We start from the raw sequence: 14,785 nt of genomic DNA, 5'->3' as shown, positions 1-14,785 counted from the left end.
GGGACAGGCAGCATCTCTGGAGAGAAGGAATGGGTGACGTTTCGGGTCAAGACCCTTCTTCAGACTGGGAACTTTTCAGACTGGGAAACACCACCCATTCCTTCTCTCCAGAGATGCTGCCTGTCTCGCTGAGTTACTCCAGCATTTTGTGCCTATATCATATATATAGACACGTATATATATAAACGCACACAAACTTACACAAAAAAAGATAAACAATACTAATGCAATAATAACAGAAATACTGTAGTTCTGAGGTTATTGGAGACTGTCGTGTTTAATAGCCTGGTGGCTGTGGGGAGGAAGCTGTTCCTGAACCTGGACATTAGAGTTTTCAGGCTCCTGTACCTTCTCCCCGATGGCAGGGGTGGGATGAGATGAGATGAGAGTGTGGCCAGGGTTTAACTGAAGCGGGCTTGACTTTGTTTGGTTCCAGGCCCAGGAGCAGCTGGAAGAGGAGCTGGAGAAGACGAGACAGCAGCTGCAGGAGATGGGCCGAAGGGAGCGGATGGTGAGGGTGGACCTGCAGCAGACTCAGGCCCGGGTAGGACAACCGAGACACGCCACCTCAGATCCACCGCCCAAACGCACCAAGCTTCTCCGCTAGATACACAAGGTCTCCAACGCCCGCTCTGTGTAGCAAGGAACTACAGAGGTAGACAAAAGTGCAGGAGAAACTCAGCGGGTGCAGCAGCGTCTATGTGGAGCGAAGGAAATAGGCAACGTTTCGGGTCGAAACCCGGAAGGGTTTCGGCCCGAAACGTTGCCTATTTCCTATAGTGGAGATTGTTCAACTCTTTGCATGGAGCGAAGGAAATAGGCAAACGTTGCCTATTCCCTTCGCTCCATAGACGCTGCTGCACCCGCTGAGTTTCTCCAGCACTTTTGTCTACCTTCGATTTTCCAGCATCTGCAGTTCCTTCTTAAACAAGGATCTCCAATTGCTGGTTTACACCAGAGGTAGACACAAAATGCCGGAGTAACTCAGCGGGATTAGGCAGCATCTCTGGAGAGAAGGAATGGGTAACGTTTTGGGTCGAGACCCTTCTTGAGACTGAAGAAGGGTCTCGACCCAAAACGTCAACCATTCTTAGATCCAGAGATGCTGCCTGTCCCGCTGAGTTACTCCAGCATTTTGGGTCTATCTTCAAGACCTTCACTGTAAGGCTGGCCACCGTGGCCCACAGCCGATGAGAGCTGAGTGTAGCCGTTGTGGCTCGGAGTTGTTTGTGGTCAGAAGATGTTCCGTTGCACGCGCCGAGTTAATGACTCGCGCTCTGTAGCGAGTTTTCTATCGTTTTTTTAACCCACTGTTTGTGGTCAACTTTCCTCTCCCTGCCAACTGGAGTTCTATCAAAAGTCGGCTCTTCACTTCTTAACACCTTTAGTTCAGAAGACATAGGAACAGAATCAGGCCATTCGGCCCATCAAGTCTACTCCGCCATTCAATCATGGCTGATCTTTCCTCATTCTCCTGCCTTCTCCCCATAGCCTCTGACACCCGTACTAATCAAGAACCTATCAATTTTTGCTTAAAAAATATCCATTGATTTGACATCTACCACCGTCTGTGGCAATGAATTTCACCGAATCACCACTCTCTGGCTAAAGAAATTCCTCCTCATCTCCTTTCTAAAGGTACGTCCTTATATCCCAAGGCTGTGCCCTCTAGTCCTAGACTCTCCCACTAGTGGAAACATCCTCTCCACATCCACTCTACCTAGACCTTTCACTATTCAATAAGTTTCAATGATGTGTCCCCCCCCCTCACCTACCCCCTCATCCTTCTGAACTCCAGCGAGTACAGGCCCAGTGTTGACAAACGCTCATCGTACGTTAACCCACTCATTCCTGGGATCATTCTCGTAAACCTCCTCTGGACCCTCTCCAACACCAGGACATCCTTCCTCAGATATGGGGCCCAAGATATATATGGAACATGATAGTGTTGTCCTTGCCCTTGGTGTCCTGTTACACTGGAGTCGATCCCAAGATGAAACTGTGCTCAGTTGATAGGAAGTACATTGTGACATTGAATCAAGGTTCATTTGAACGATCTCGTGTTAGATATTTTCCAAAATCAAAATAAACTCAGCATCAAGCTGTTACGAAAATGGGGTGACTTTTCAATTTGATGTTTGGTCATTTAGTTAGTGATGTGTAGGAAGGAACTGCAGATGCTGCTTCACACCGAAGACAGATACAAAAAGCTGGAGTAACTCGGCGGGTCAGGCAGACTCTCTGGAGAAAATTAGTAGGTGACGTTTCGGGTCGAGAGTCAGAAGAGAGGTCTCGACCCAAAATGTCACCTCTACCTTTTCTCCAGAGGGGCTGCCTGACCCGCTGAGTTACTCCGGCTGTTACAGCTCGTAAACCCGACCAAGTTTACCATCGCCTCTTTGCATCATCGGGGGGTCAGATCTCTCTTGATAATGGCCCCTATGAAGGTTCTTGCCGTGACCAACACACTGTATAACTGCAAGCAACGCTCGCAATGTTATATGTGTCGCCATGCTGAGCATATGTAGTGCCGCTGCATTGCTGCAGTGGGATGCAGTGAGACTCGAACCAAGGCATTGCCTTTCATTCATGTACACCCCCATAGATACACGTGCCTGCCTCCTTCATGGACAAGTAAACATGCATGTCATACATGTGGTAAACATGCATGTCATACATAAAGTAAACATGCATGTCATACATAAAGTAAACATGCATGTCATACATGTGGTAAACATGCATGTCATGTATGTGGTAAACATGCATGTCATACGTGAAGTAAACATGCATGCCAGATGGGGTAAACGAGCACACCATACGTGTGGCGAACATGCACAACATACATTAAGTGAACACGCGTGACACATGTGCGGTAAACATACGTGCTATTCGGAGGGTTGGCGGGTCCACAGCTTCATGGAAGTATTGGACTGGTCATTCACAGAACAATACACAATAGGTGCAGGAGCAGGCCATTCGGCCCTTTAAGCCAGCACCGCCATTCAATGTGATCATGGCTGATCATCCACAATCAGTACCCCGTTCCTACCTCGCCAACCAGCGATCCCCGCACACTCACACTATCCTACACACACCAGGGGCATTGTACGATTTTACCTATAAACCTGCACGTCTTTGGAGTGTGGGAGGAAACCGGGGATCCCGGAGAAAACCCACGCAGGTCACGGGCGCGAACGTGCAAACTCCGTACAGACAGCACCCGTAGTCAGGATGGAACCCGGGTCTCTGGCGCTGTGAGGCAGCAACTCTACTGCTGCGCCACCGTGACGCCCCATGTTCAATGTAACTAACGATCACAAAAGTAGACCATTCGGCCCATCAAGTCTATTCTGCCATTCAATCTATCTCTCCCTCTCAACCCCATTCTCCTGCCTTCTCCCCATATCCCCTGACTCCGCTAAGAGCCCTATCTAGCTCTCTCTTGAAAGCATCAAGAGAACCTGCCTCCACCGCCCTCTGAGGCAGAGAATTCCACAGACTCACCACTCTCTGTGAGAAAAAGTGTTTCCTTGTCTCCGTTCTAAATGGCTTACTCCTTATTCTTAAACTGCGTGTGGCCCCTGGTTCTGGATTCCCCCAACATCGGGAACATGTTTCCTGCCTCTAGCGTGTCCAAACCCTTAACAATCTTATATGTTTCAATAAGAACGATCTTGCCTATCACTGACCTTAGATGGGCTGGACATCGCAACTCAATCACACTGATCATTGCCATTGCAAGGATTTATATTAATATATAATATAATAATGCCTCATTGTACTTCTCAGAGTGGAGTGAGCTGCAATGTGTACAGGTAATGACTTTAGATTTCTAAAATGTGGGCCCCGTAGATAATTGAGGCAAGACTGTCCCGGGACAAACACACCAACAACTCCCGATCAAAACTGTCCTTACTATTTCAGTGTTGTAACACTCGTTGTTTAGTTTAGAGATACAGCGTGGAAACAGATCTTTTGGCCCACCGAGTCCACACCGACCAGCGATCACCCCGTACACTAGCACTATCCTACACACACTGGGGACAATTTTACCGAAGCCAATTAACCTACAAACCTGTTTGTCTTTCGAGTGTGGGAGGAATCCGGAGAAAACCCATGTGGGCCAGAGGGAGAATGTGCAAACTCCGTACAGACAGAACCCGTAGTTAGGATCGAACCTGGGTCTCCCGTCGCAGTGCGGCGGCAACTCTACCGTTGTGCAGCCCCCAACCGTTGATTGGGCCACCAGGGTAATGCCATGCGAATCTTCACACAGCTCACTAAAGGGCCCGTCCCATTTGCGATTTTTTTCGGCGACTGCCGGCGTCATATCAGGATCGCCAAAGGATTTTGAACATTTCAAAACCCAGCGCCGACAAAAAAAAATGTTGCGACACTTTAAAAAACGCCACGCGTCAGTACGTCATCACGCCGCGTCACGCTGCATCACGCCGTGAATTTTTCGGTGACCTGATACGTCAGTCAATGATGCCGGCAGTTGCCGAAAACATCGCCAAGTGGGACAGGCCCTTTACATCCCGGTGAGTCGCCCTTTTTCAGGAGGCCTCAGTCTAATGTTTCACCTGAGAGACGCTACCTCCAGCATTGCTGCTGTTCCTCAGCTCTTCACTGGCCACAGTGCTACTGGCCACCGGTCCGTCCCTTTAGTAAGGCAGTAGCAGTAGCAAACGTAACGGCATCTCCCAACGTCATGCTAAACTTCATCCTGTGCTGATCACACAGCTGGAGCGATTCAGAAGTCGGATCCTGCAGGTCACGTTCTCCGCCCCAGGAGTGCACGCTCCCGACCAGGCTGTGTCCGATAACCAGGTGGGTCTCTCACGGAGTAACGTATCACTCTGGTACTGGTGTGGTGCATGGCTCGAGTAGGGTCGCCAACTTCCTCACTGGTTGGGCGCCATCTTGTGAAGCACGCAAATAGTTGTCCTGGTTGGGTGCCATCTTGGGAAGCACGCAACTAGTTGCCCTGGTTGGGCGCCATCTTAGGAAGCACGCAACTAGTTGCCCTGGTTGGGCGCCATCTTAGGAAGCATGCAAGGTTTCAGAGTTTCTGGTGGGAATCCTTCTTCAGACAGGGCAGTGTCTGTAGAGAAAGAAATAGTGACATTTTCATGTTGGCATTGATCAGTTCTGATGAACGGTCTGCAATGGGAAACGTTAATTGTTACTCTTTCCACGGATGCAGCCTGACCTGCTGTGTTTTCTGTTTGTTATTTTGGATTTCCAGCATCAGCAGTTGCTGCAATATCCAGGAACTGCAGATACAAAAAAAAAAGACCCACAGTGCTGGAGTAACTCAGAAGGTCAGGCAGCATCTATGGAGAATGTGGATGGGTGACGTTTTGGGTTGCGACCGTTCTTCAGACCAGAAACGTCACGTGTCCACGTTCAGTTATTGACCAGCCCACGCACGTAATATATTTAATCTTTGCCCATTGTCTAAAGCTTTAAAAAAAAAACCTGAATCCATTCGAGCGCACCAGAATATTCCGGCAACCCTTTGTTTCTTGCGCAGAGCGACACAAAATGCCAGAGTAACTCAGCGAGACAGGCAGCATCTCTGGTGAGAAGGAATGGGTGACATAGAAACATAGAAAATAGGTGCAGGAGTAGGCCATTCGGCCCTTCGAGCCTGCACCGCCATTCAATATGATCATGGCTGATCATCCAACTCAGTATCCTGTACCTGCCTTCTCTCCATACCCCCTGACCCCTTTAGCCACAAGGGCCTCATCTAACTCCCTGTTTGGGGTCGAGACCTTTCTTCAGACATTATTTCTCGCTTTCAGCAACAGTGTTTGTACCAATATTTTGCCAAACGCCCGTTCCCAACTGCAGACACGACGGTGCTGGCAATGGTAACACCAATGTCCCGCCCTTTCTTGAACACGGCACCACTGACGGATGGAATTACATCCGCGAACACACAAGGCAGAGACCAGGGAAATATCAAGTGCAGGGTAGGTTGCAGTAAAGGAGGCTCCACCGTGCCGCGCGTAAAGGATGAAATGGCCACAGGGGGATATTGGCTGCAAGAACACTAGAATTCTCAGCGTACACAGAAGATCAAGACCTTTGTGATGATGGGCAACTCTGCACACGGCAGTGAAGTGGCCTCCCTGCTTCTTTGATGCCCGCCACATCCGGGACCTCCTGCATTCTACTTTTACTTTCAGTTTTGTGGCTGAACACAAAGCAGGAAATGGCTTTTCATGCAGTCACTTTGAAACTCCACTCTAAAACACTGCCTTCACCAGCGTGCTGTTTAACAAAGAACTGATGAGGAAGAGCCGATCCTGGACTGACTCTGGACTCTGGTCCTGACCACGGGGGGGAAATGGAGGAGGACTGGCCAAATTTTGTGCCTTCCACCACAGTGATGAATGCTGTGGTGGATGTTTGTGTTACAGTTTTATTGTGGTTGTGTGTTCTTTGTATCGCTGCAGACAACCCAAATTTCCACCAGCCTGGCTGTGTGGCAATAAATTATATCTAATCTATCTAATCTAATCTAACTGCAGATGCTGGAAAATGCAAAGGTAGACAAAAATGCTGGAGGAACTCAGCGGATGAGACAGCATCTATGGAGTGAAGGAATAGGCGAGGTTTCAGGTCGAGACCCTTCGAAGAAGGGTCTCGACCTGAAACTTCGCCTATTCCTTCTTCGAAGGGTCTCGACCTGAAACCTTGTCTATTCCTTCTTCGAAGGGTCTCGACCCGAAACGTCGCCCATTCCTTCTCTCCATAGATGCTGCCTCACCCGCTGAGTTCCTCCAGAATTTTTATCCGCCTTCACGAGCGTGATCAATGTGAAAATCCCCCAGTTTAGTTTAGTTTAGAGATGCAGCGTGGAAACAGGCCCTTCAGCCCATCAAGTCCGCGCCAACCAGCGATCCCCGCACACTAACACCGTCTGACACACTCCGCACAATTTACAATTTTTTTTCCTTTAACCAAAGCCAATTAGCCTACAAACATTGGAGTGTGGGAGGAAACTGGAGAAAACCCACGCAGGTCGCGGGGAGAATGTACAAACTCCGTACATACAAGCACCGGTAGTCAGGATCGAACCCGGGTCTCTGGCGCTGTTAGGGTTGCCAACTGTCCCGTATTAGCCCGGACATCTCGTATTTTGGGCTAAATTGGTTTGTCCCGTACGGGACCGCCCCTGTCCCGTATTTGACCGCTACTACTCGGGTCGAGGGGACTGTCGTGTCGGGTGAGGCAGGGCCGGACCCTGCCTCACCCGTCCCGACGTAGTGCAGCCCATGGAGTGCAGCAGCAGCACCTCGCCTGTGGCCCTGTCGGTCGGCAGCCCGGCCAGCTGTCTGACCTTCGGACCTTCGCTTACCGCCGACAGCACCACCCCTCCTTCTCATGGCTGAACTTTGCGCGCGACGTCGCGCGGCCCGGGCCAAAACTCCTCCGCTGGCCCGCCGGCTGGGCTTTGTGTGCAGTCCAGCACCCGGGCCAACTCATCATTCACCCGAGTCGGTCAACAGATCACCGTCGGGAATTTGTCCCATATTTTGACTGTTTGTCCCTTATTTGGGAGTGAGAAAGTTGGCGACCCTACGCACCGTGTCTACCCGCTGCACCACCGTGCCGCCACTGGTGCCGGGCGCTTCTACTCTCGTTGCTGTAAGGCGCGGGTTGTAGTTGGAGCTGCATTGTAGTTGTGCCCAATGTACAGGCCTCGTGACCCTCCGCTGTTGCTTGTCCGCAGGTGATGGAACAGATGCAGCTGATCATCGAGGAGCGGGCGGACCACAAGGACAAGCTGCAGGAGGCGACGGACAGGAGAGCGCGGGAGGAGGAGGAGAGGGTGAACAACAAGGAGGGGCTGAGGAGGGCGTTGGGGGAGAGCCAGGTGACAGAGGCTGAACCAATGGTCACATGCTGCTTCAATCTCACCTTCATATACACAATGAAATCATTATTTGTCTGCATACAGTTCAGTAAATGTTCCCACACCCACACATAACCCCGGATTAGCAACGTGTACAGAAATAGTCTACAGAGCCCACATGAATAAGTTTATTGGCCAAGCATGTTCACATACAAGGATTTTGCCTTGGTGCTCCGCTCGCAGGGTAACAACACCACATATAGTAACATAGAAACATAGAAACATAGAAATTAGGTGCAGGAGTAGGCCATTCGGCCCTTCGAGCCTGCACCGCCATTCAATACGATCATAGCTGATCATCCAACTCAGTATCCCGTACCTGCCTTCTCTCCATACCCTCTGATCCCCTTAGCCACAAGGGCCACATCTAACTCCCTCTTAAATATAGCCAATGAACTGGCCTCGACTACCCTCTGTGGCAGAGAGTTCCAGAGATTCACCACTCTCTGTGTGAAAAAAGTTCTTCTCATCTCGGTTTTAAAGGATTTCCCCCTTATCCTTAAGCTGTGACCCCTTGTCCTGGATTAGGACCCCTTGTCCTGTAACAATTAAGAATGAAACATAAAACATTAAGAATAAAACATTATAGTTTAAACATGTGAATGAAGTAAAATACCAGAGCCGACGCGCCAACCAGCGATCCCCCCGCACACTAGCACTATCCCACACACACTAGCACTATCCCACACACACTAGCACTATCCCACACACACTAGCACTATCCCACACACACTAGCACTATCCCACACACACTAGCACTATCCCACACACACTAGCACTATCCCACACACACTAGCACTATCCCACGCACACTAGCACTATCCCACACACACTAGCACTATCCCACACACACTAGCACTATCCCACACACACTAGCACTATCCCACACACACTAGCACTATCCCACACACACTAGCACTATCCCACACACACTAGCACTATCCCACACACACTAGCACTATCCCACACACACTAGCACTATCCCACACACACACTAGCACTATCCCACACACACACTAGCACTATCCCACACACACTAGCACTATCCCCCGCACACACTAGCACTATCCCACACACACTAGCACTATCCCACACACACTAGCACTATCCCCCGCACACACTAGCACTATCCCACACACACTAGCACTATCCCCCGCACACACTAGCACTATCCCACACACATTAGCACTATCCCCCGCACACTAGCACTATCCCCCGCACACACTAGCACTATCCCACACACACTAGCACTATCCCCCGCACACACTAGCACTATCCCACACACACTAGCACTATCCCACACACACTAGCACTATCCCACACACACTAGCACTATCCCCCGCACACACTAGCACTATCCCACACACACTAGCACTATCCCACACACACTAGCACTATCCCACACACACTAGCACTATCACACACACACTAGCACTATCCCACACACACTAGCACTATCCCCCGCACACTAGCACTATCCCCGCACACATAGCACTATCCCCCGCACACTAGCACTATCCCACACACACTAGCACTATCCCACACACACTAGCACTATCCCACACACACTAGCACTATCCCACACACACTAGCACTATCCCACACACACTAGCACTATCCCACACACACACTAGCACTATCCCACACACACACACACTAGCACTATCCCCCACACACACTAGCACTATCCCACACACACACACACTAGCACTATCCCACACACACACACACTAGCACTATCCCACACACACACACACACTAGCACTATCCCACACACACACACTAGCACTATCCCACACACACACACTAACACTATCCCCTACACGCACACACACTAGCACTATCCCACACACACACACTAGCACTATCCCCCACACACACACACACTAGCACTATCCCACACACACACACTAGCACTATCCCCCGCACACTAGCACTATCCCACGCACACTAGCACTATCCCACACACACTAGCACTATCACACACACACTAGCACTATCTCACACACACACTAGCACTATCACACACACACTAGCACTATCCCCCGCACACTAGCACTATCCCCCGCACACTAGCACTATCCCACACACACTAGCACTATCACACACACACTAGCACTATCCCACACACACTAGCACTATCCCACACACACTAGCACTATCCCACACACACTAGCACTATCCCACACACATACACGAGGGACAATTTACAATTTTACTGAAACCAATTAACCAACAAACCCGCACGTCTTTGGAGTGTGGGAGGAAACCGGAGCTCCCGGTGAAAACCCACGTGGTCACGTGCAAACTCCATACAGACAGCACCGGTAGTCAGGATGGAACCCGGCTCTCTGGCGCTGTGAGGCAGCAACTCTACCGCAGCGCCACCGTGCTGCCTTTAATCTGTATCTGTGATCTGCAGGCCCGTCTACAGACCGACTTTGGGAAGTGCCTGGAGCAGGAGTTTGCGACACTGCGCGACCTGTCCGTCTACCCGGAGCTGCTGTGGGTTCAGGAAGCTGCCACTGGCATCTTAAGTAGCACGTTGTCATGGGCGCAGCAGGTGGAGCAGAGCCTGGTGGATGCGGGCATTGATGTCTCCAGCTGCGAAGGAGGTAACACGGTTCTTGAGTTAGATAAAACATCTCTGCCGTATAATCAGGGCCTGTCCCACTTGGCGATGTTTTCGGCGATTGCCGGCATCATTGACTGACGTATCAGGTCACCGAAACATTCGCGGTGTGATGACATATTGGCCCGCGGTGTTTTTTTCACGTGTCGCAACATTTTTTTTGTCGCCGCTGGATTTTGAAATGTTCAAAATCTTTTGGCGACACTGATATGACGCCGGCAGTCGCCGAAAAAATTGCCGAGTGGGACACGCCCTTTCGAGACCGTTTGCGTTGAGCCATTTGTGTGCAGTTTTGGTCCCCTAATTTGAGGAAGCACATTCTTGCTATTGAGGGAGTGCAGCGTAGGTTTACAAGGTTAATTCCCGGGATGGCGGGACTGTCATATGCTGAGAGAATGGAGCGGCTGGGCTTGTACACTCTGGAGTTTAGAAAGATGAGAGGGTATCTTATTGAAACATATAAGATCATTAAGGGTTTGGATACGCTAGAGGCAGGAAACATATTCCCGATGTTGGGGGAAGTCCAGAACCAGGGGTCACACAGTTTAAGAATAAGGGGTAAGCCATTTAGAACGGAGACAAGGAAACACTTTTTCTCACAGAGAGTTGTGAGTCTGTGGAATTCTCTGCCTCAAGGGGCGGTGGAGGCAGGTTCTCTGGATACTTTCAAGAGCGAGCTAGATAGGGCTCTTAAAGATAGCGGAGTCAGGGGATATGGAGAGAAGGCAGGAACGGGGTACTGATTGTGGATGATCAGCCATGATCACAGTGAATGGTGGTGCTGGCTCGAAGGGCCAAATGGCCTACTCCTGCACCAATTTTCTATGTTTCTATGTTTCTGTTGGCAATAGACAATAGGTGCAGGAGTAGGCCATTCGGCCCTTCGAGCCAGCACCGCCAATCAATATGATCATGGCTGATCATCCCCAATCAGTACCCCGTTCCTGCCTTCTCCCCACATCCCCTGACTCTGCTATCTTTAAGAGCCCTATCTAGCTCTCTCTTGAAAGTATCCAGAGAATAATATTTGCGGAGTTTTGGGGCCGGCATCGTAGGTGAAGGTTCAAAGGTGAGGAGTTTAGCCTGGGGCCTGAGTCTGGGCCTTGTCAACATTTCTCGCTTTGTTTGTGTGCAGGAGTCCGGGGCTGTGTCCAGTTGCTGCATGGGAGACGGCTGCAGGCAGAGGAGCAGGTGAAGGCGTTGCAGGTACGCTGCGGAACATCTTGCATTCATGGTCCACAATGTCCCAATTAGGGTAAGGGTCTCGACCCGAAACGTCGCCCATTCCTTCTCTCCAGAGATGCTGCTTCTCGATCCATTGTGACCTGCGTGGGTTTTCTCCGAGATCTTCGGTTTCCTCCCACACGCCAAAGACGTGCAGATTTGTAGGTTAATTGGCTTGGTTTAATTGTAAATTGTCCCTAGTGTGTGTGGGATAGTGTTAGTGTGCGGGGATCGCTGGTCGGTGCGGACTCGGTGGGTCGAAGGGCCTGTTTCCGCGCTGTATCTCTAAGCTAAAACTAAACGGAAAACGTGGCTGTTCTATCACTCCCTCTTAACCCCATTCTCCTGCCTTCTCCCCATAACCCCTGACAACATATCCCACAATGTATCCCGTAGGAACAGGTGGATCGGATGCAGAATTCCAGAGACTGCGACAGACGTGAGCAGCTGATTGCTCTACGGGCAGAGTGTAAGCAACAGATGGAAGAGGAGTTCCAACGCTGGCAATCACAGGTTGAGGAGCAACACCATCAGGTCAGCAATCTTACAACCAGCTTACAACTTCACAAATCTGAAGAAGGGTCTCGACCCGAAACGTCACCCGTTCCTTCTCTCCAGAGATGCTGCCTGTCCCGCTGAGTTGCTCCAGCATTTTGTGTCTATCTTCGGTGTAAACCAGCATCTGCAGTTCCTTCCTGCACACTGGCATGGATTAAGGCAGATCCAAACCTGCCCTGCTCCCTCCCATCCTAAACTTGACACCAAACCGATTATTGTGGGCTTGGCAATTGGGCGTCAAGGATTTATTAGTTGCTTTGAAATTCTATCCCATTACACGTCTTGAAATTCAACCTGGCATTCTCTGGAGTGATTTATTCTTAAGCATCTGATGGGATTTCCATGCAGTGAATGTTGCCAGGGAATTAGATCGCATTAATCCAAAAGCATTATTCCTGAATATACAAGGCTTGATTGGTAAGTTTGCAGATGACATGAAAGTGGGCGGTATTACAGAGAGTTATCAAAAATTACAGGGTCTTGGTTGGTTGGTTGGGCAAGTGGGCTGAGCAATGGTTAAATTAATTTAACACAGGTCAGCACGGTGGCGCAGCAGTAGAGTTGCTGCCTCACAGCGCCAGAGCCACGGGTTCGATCCTGACTACGGGTGCTGTCTGTACGGAGTCTTATGGGCCTGTCCCACTTAGATGATTTTTTTGGGCCACTACAGGCGACTGTGGCGATAATTTTTGCTGTCGTAGGTGAATTCCATTAAAATTAAACCCTGGCAGTCGCTTAAAGAGTCGCCTAAGTGAGACAGGCTCTTTATATTCTCCCCGTGACCTGCGTGGGTTTTCTCCGAGATCTTCCGTTTCCTCCCCACACTCCAAAGACGTGCAGGTTTGTAGGTTAATAAGCTTTGTATCAATGTAAAATTGTCCCTGGTGTGCGGGGATAGCTGGTCGGCGCGGACTCGGTGGGCCGAAGGGCCTGTTTCTGGGCTGTTTCTCTAAACTAAAGGTCTGCCCTGTGCCCCACAGCAACTGGCTGAGGCGTTGTCTCTGGAGAAGGAGAAGGGGTCGGAAGCAGTGGAGGAGGAGAAGATGCGGCACCAGGAAACCGAGCGCCGTCTACGAGAGCTGAGCGAGGTGAGAGACGATGGCACACAGGGGGATTGATGGCCATGTGATAGGAGCAGAATTAGGCCATTCGGCCCATCAAGTCTACCCCGCCATTCAATCACAGCTGATCTATCTCTCCCTCCTAACCCCATTCTCATGACTTCTCCCCATAACCCTGATGACACCCGTCCTAATCAAGAATCTATCTATCTCTGCCTTAAGAATATCCACTGACTTGGCCTCCACAGCCGTCTGTGGCAAAGAATTCCACACATTCACCACCCTCTGACTAAAGAAATTTCTCCTCATCACCTTCATCAAGGTGCACCCTTCTATTCTGTGTCTACGCCCTCTGGTCCTAGACTCTCCCACTAGTGGAGACATCCTCTCCACATCCAGGCCTTTCACTATTCAGTAAGTTTCAATGAGGGGTCCCCTCATCCTTCTAAACTCCAGCGAGTACAGGCCCAGTGCCGACAAACGCTCATCATAGGTTAACCCACCCATTGAAAGTGTTGCCCAGTGTGGAGCTGCATTGGACACCTGGCAGGCACCCATGCATGCGTGCAGCTGCCCCAGCAGTCCCGCAGCTGTTGATGGACAAGGGAGGACGTTTCTGCACCAATGCATTGGCTGTGGGGAGACTGCGTCAGCAATGAATGTGTGTGAGGTGTAGAGAGAGCTTGCCGGCTAGTATTTATTCAGCTCAGTTTAGTTTATTGTCACGTGTACCGAGGTACAGTGAAAAGCTTTTTTATTGCATGCTAACCAGTCAGCGGAAAGACAATACATGATTACAATCGAGCCATTCACAGTGTACAGATACATGATGAAGGGGATAATGTTTAGTGCCAGCCAGTAAAGTCCGATCAAAGATAGTCCAAACGTCACCAATGAGGTAGATAGCAGTTCAGGACCACTCGCTAGTTGGTGATAGGATGGTTCAGTTGCCTGATAACAGCCGGGAAGAAACTGTCCCTGAATCTGGAGGTGTGCGTTTTCACACTTCTGTACATTTTGCCTGATGGGAGAGGGGAGAAGAGGGAGTGGCCGGGGTGCGACTGGTCCTTGATGATGCTGCTGGCCTTGCCATGGAGTCAATGGAAGGGAGGTTGGTTTGTGTGATGGTCTGGGCTGCGTCCACAATTTGCTGTTCGCAATTTACAATTCTCCGTCTCTAACGTCCTCTAGGGGTTTTCCAGAGTCGGCCTCTTTCATAGATACAGCATGGTAACAGGCCCTTCGGCCCAACTTGCCCGCACTGACCAACATGTCCCATCCACACCAGGCTGCGTTTGGCCCATATCCCTCCAATCCTGTCCTATCCATGTACCTGTCTAAATGTCTCTTTTCCTGAAGCACGTTAATAAACAAACTACG

General features: G+C 50.3%; 1 protein-coding gene across 1 annotated transcript in view; it reads left to right on the top strand.

Annotated features, from left to right (window-relative positions):
- Window positions 1-14,785, top strand: part of LOC116990314 (forkhead-associated domain-containing protein 1-like) — a 68,291-nt gene that overhangs the window by 14,863 nt on the left and 38,643 nt on the right. The window contains exons 10-16 of the mRNA XM_033047822.1: window positions 437-544; window positions 4,744-4,830; window positions 7,748-7,891; window positions 10,353-10,545; window positions 11,698-11,768; window positions 12,183-12,320; window positions 13,325-13,432. Coding sequence (XP_032903713.1) covers window positions 437-544; window positions 4,744-4,830; window positions 7,748-7,891; window positions 10,353-10,545; window positions 11,698-11,768; window positions 12,183-12,320; window positions 13,325-13,432 — 849 coding nt within the window. The remainder of the gene's footprint in view (window positions 1-436; window positions 545-4,743; window positions 4,831-7,747; window positions 7,892-10,352; window positions 10,546-11,697; window positions 11,769-12,182; window positions 12,321-13,324; window positions 13,433-14,785) is intronic.

This window comes from Amblyraja radiata, chromosome 31 (assembly GCF_010909765.2).
Source record: "Amblyraja radiata isolate CabotCenter1 chromosome 31, sAmbRad1.1.pri, whole genome shotgun sequence".
NCBI classification, from domain to species: Eukaryota; Metazoa; Chordata; class Chondrichthyes; order Rajiformes; family Rajidae; genus Amblyraja; species Amblyraja radiata.
The sequence above is the reverse complement of the archived record's forward strand: the minus strand, read 5'-3'. Positions and strand labels throughout refer to the sequence as shown.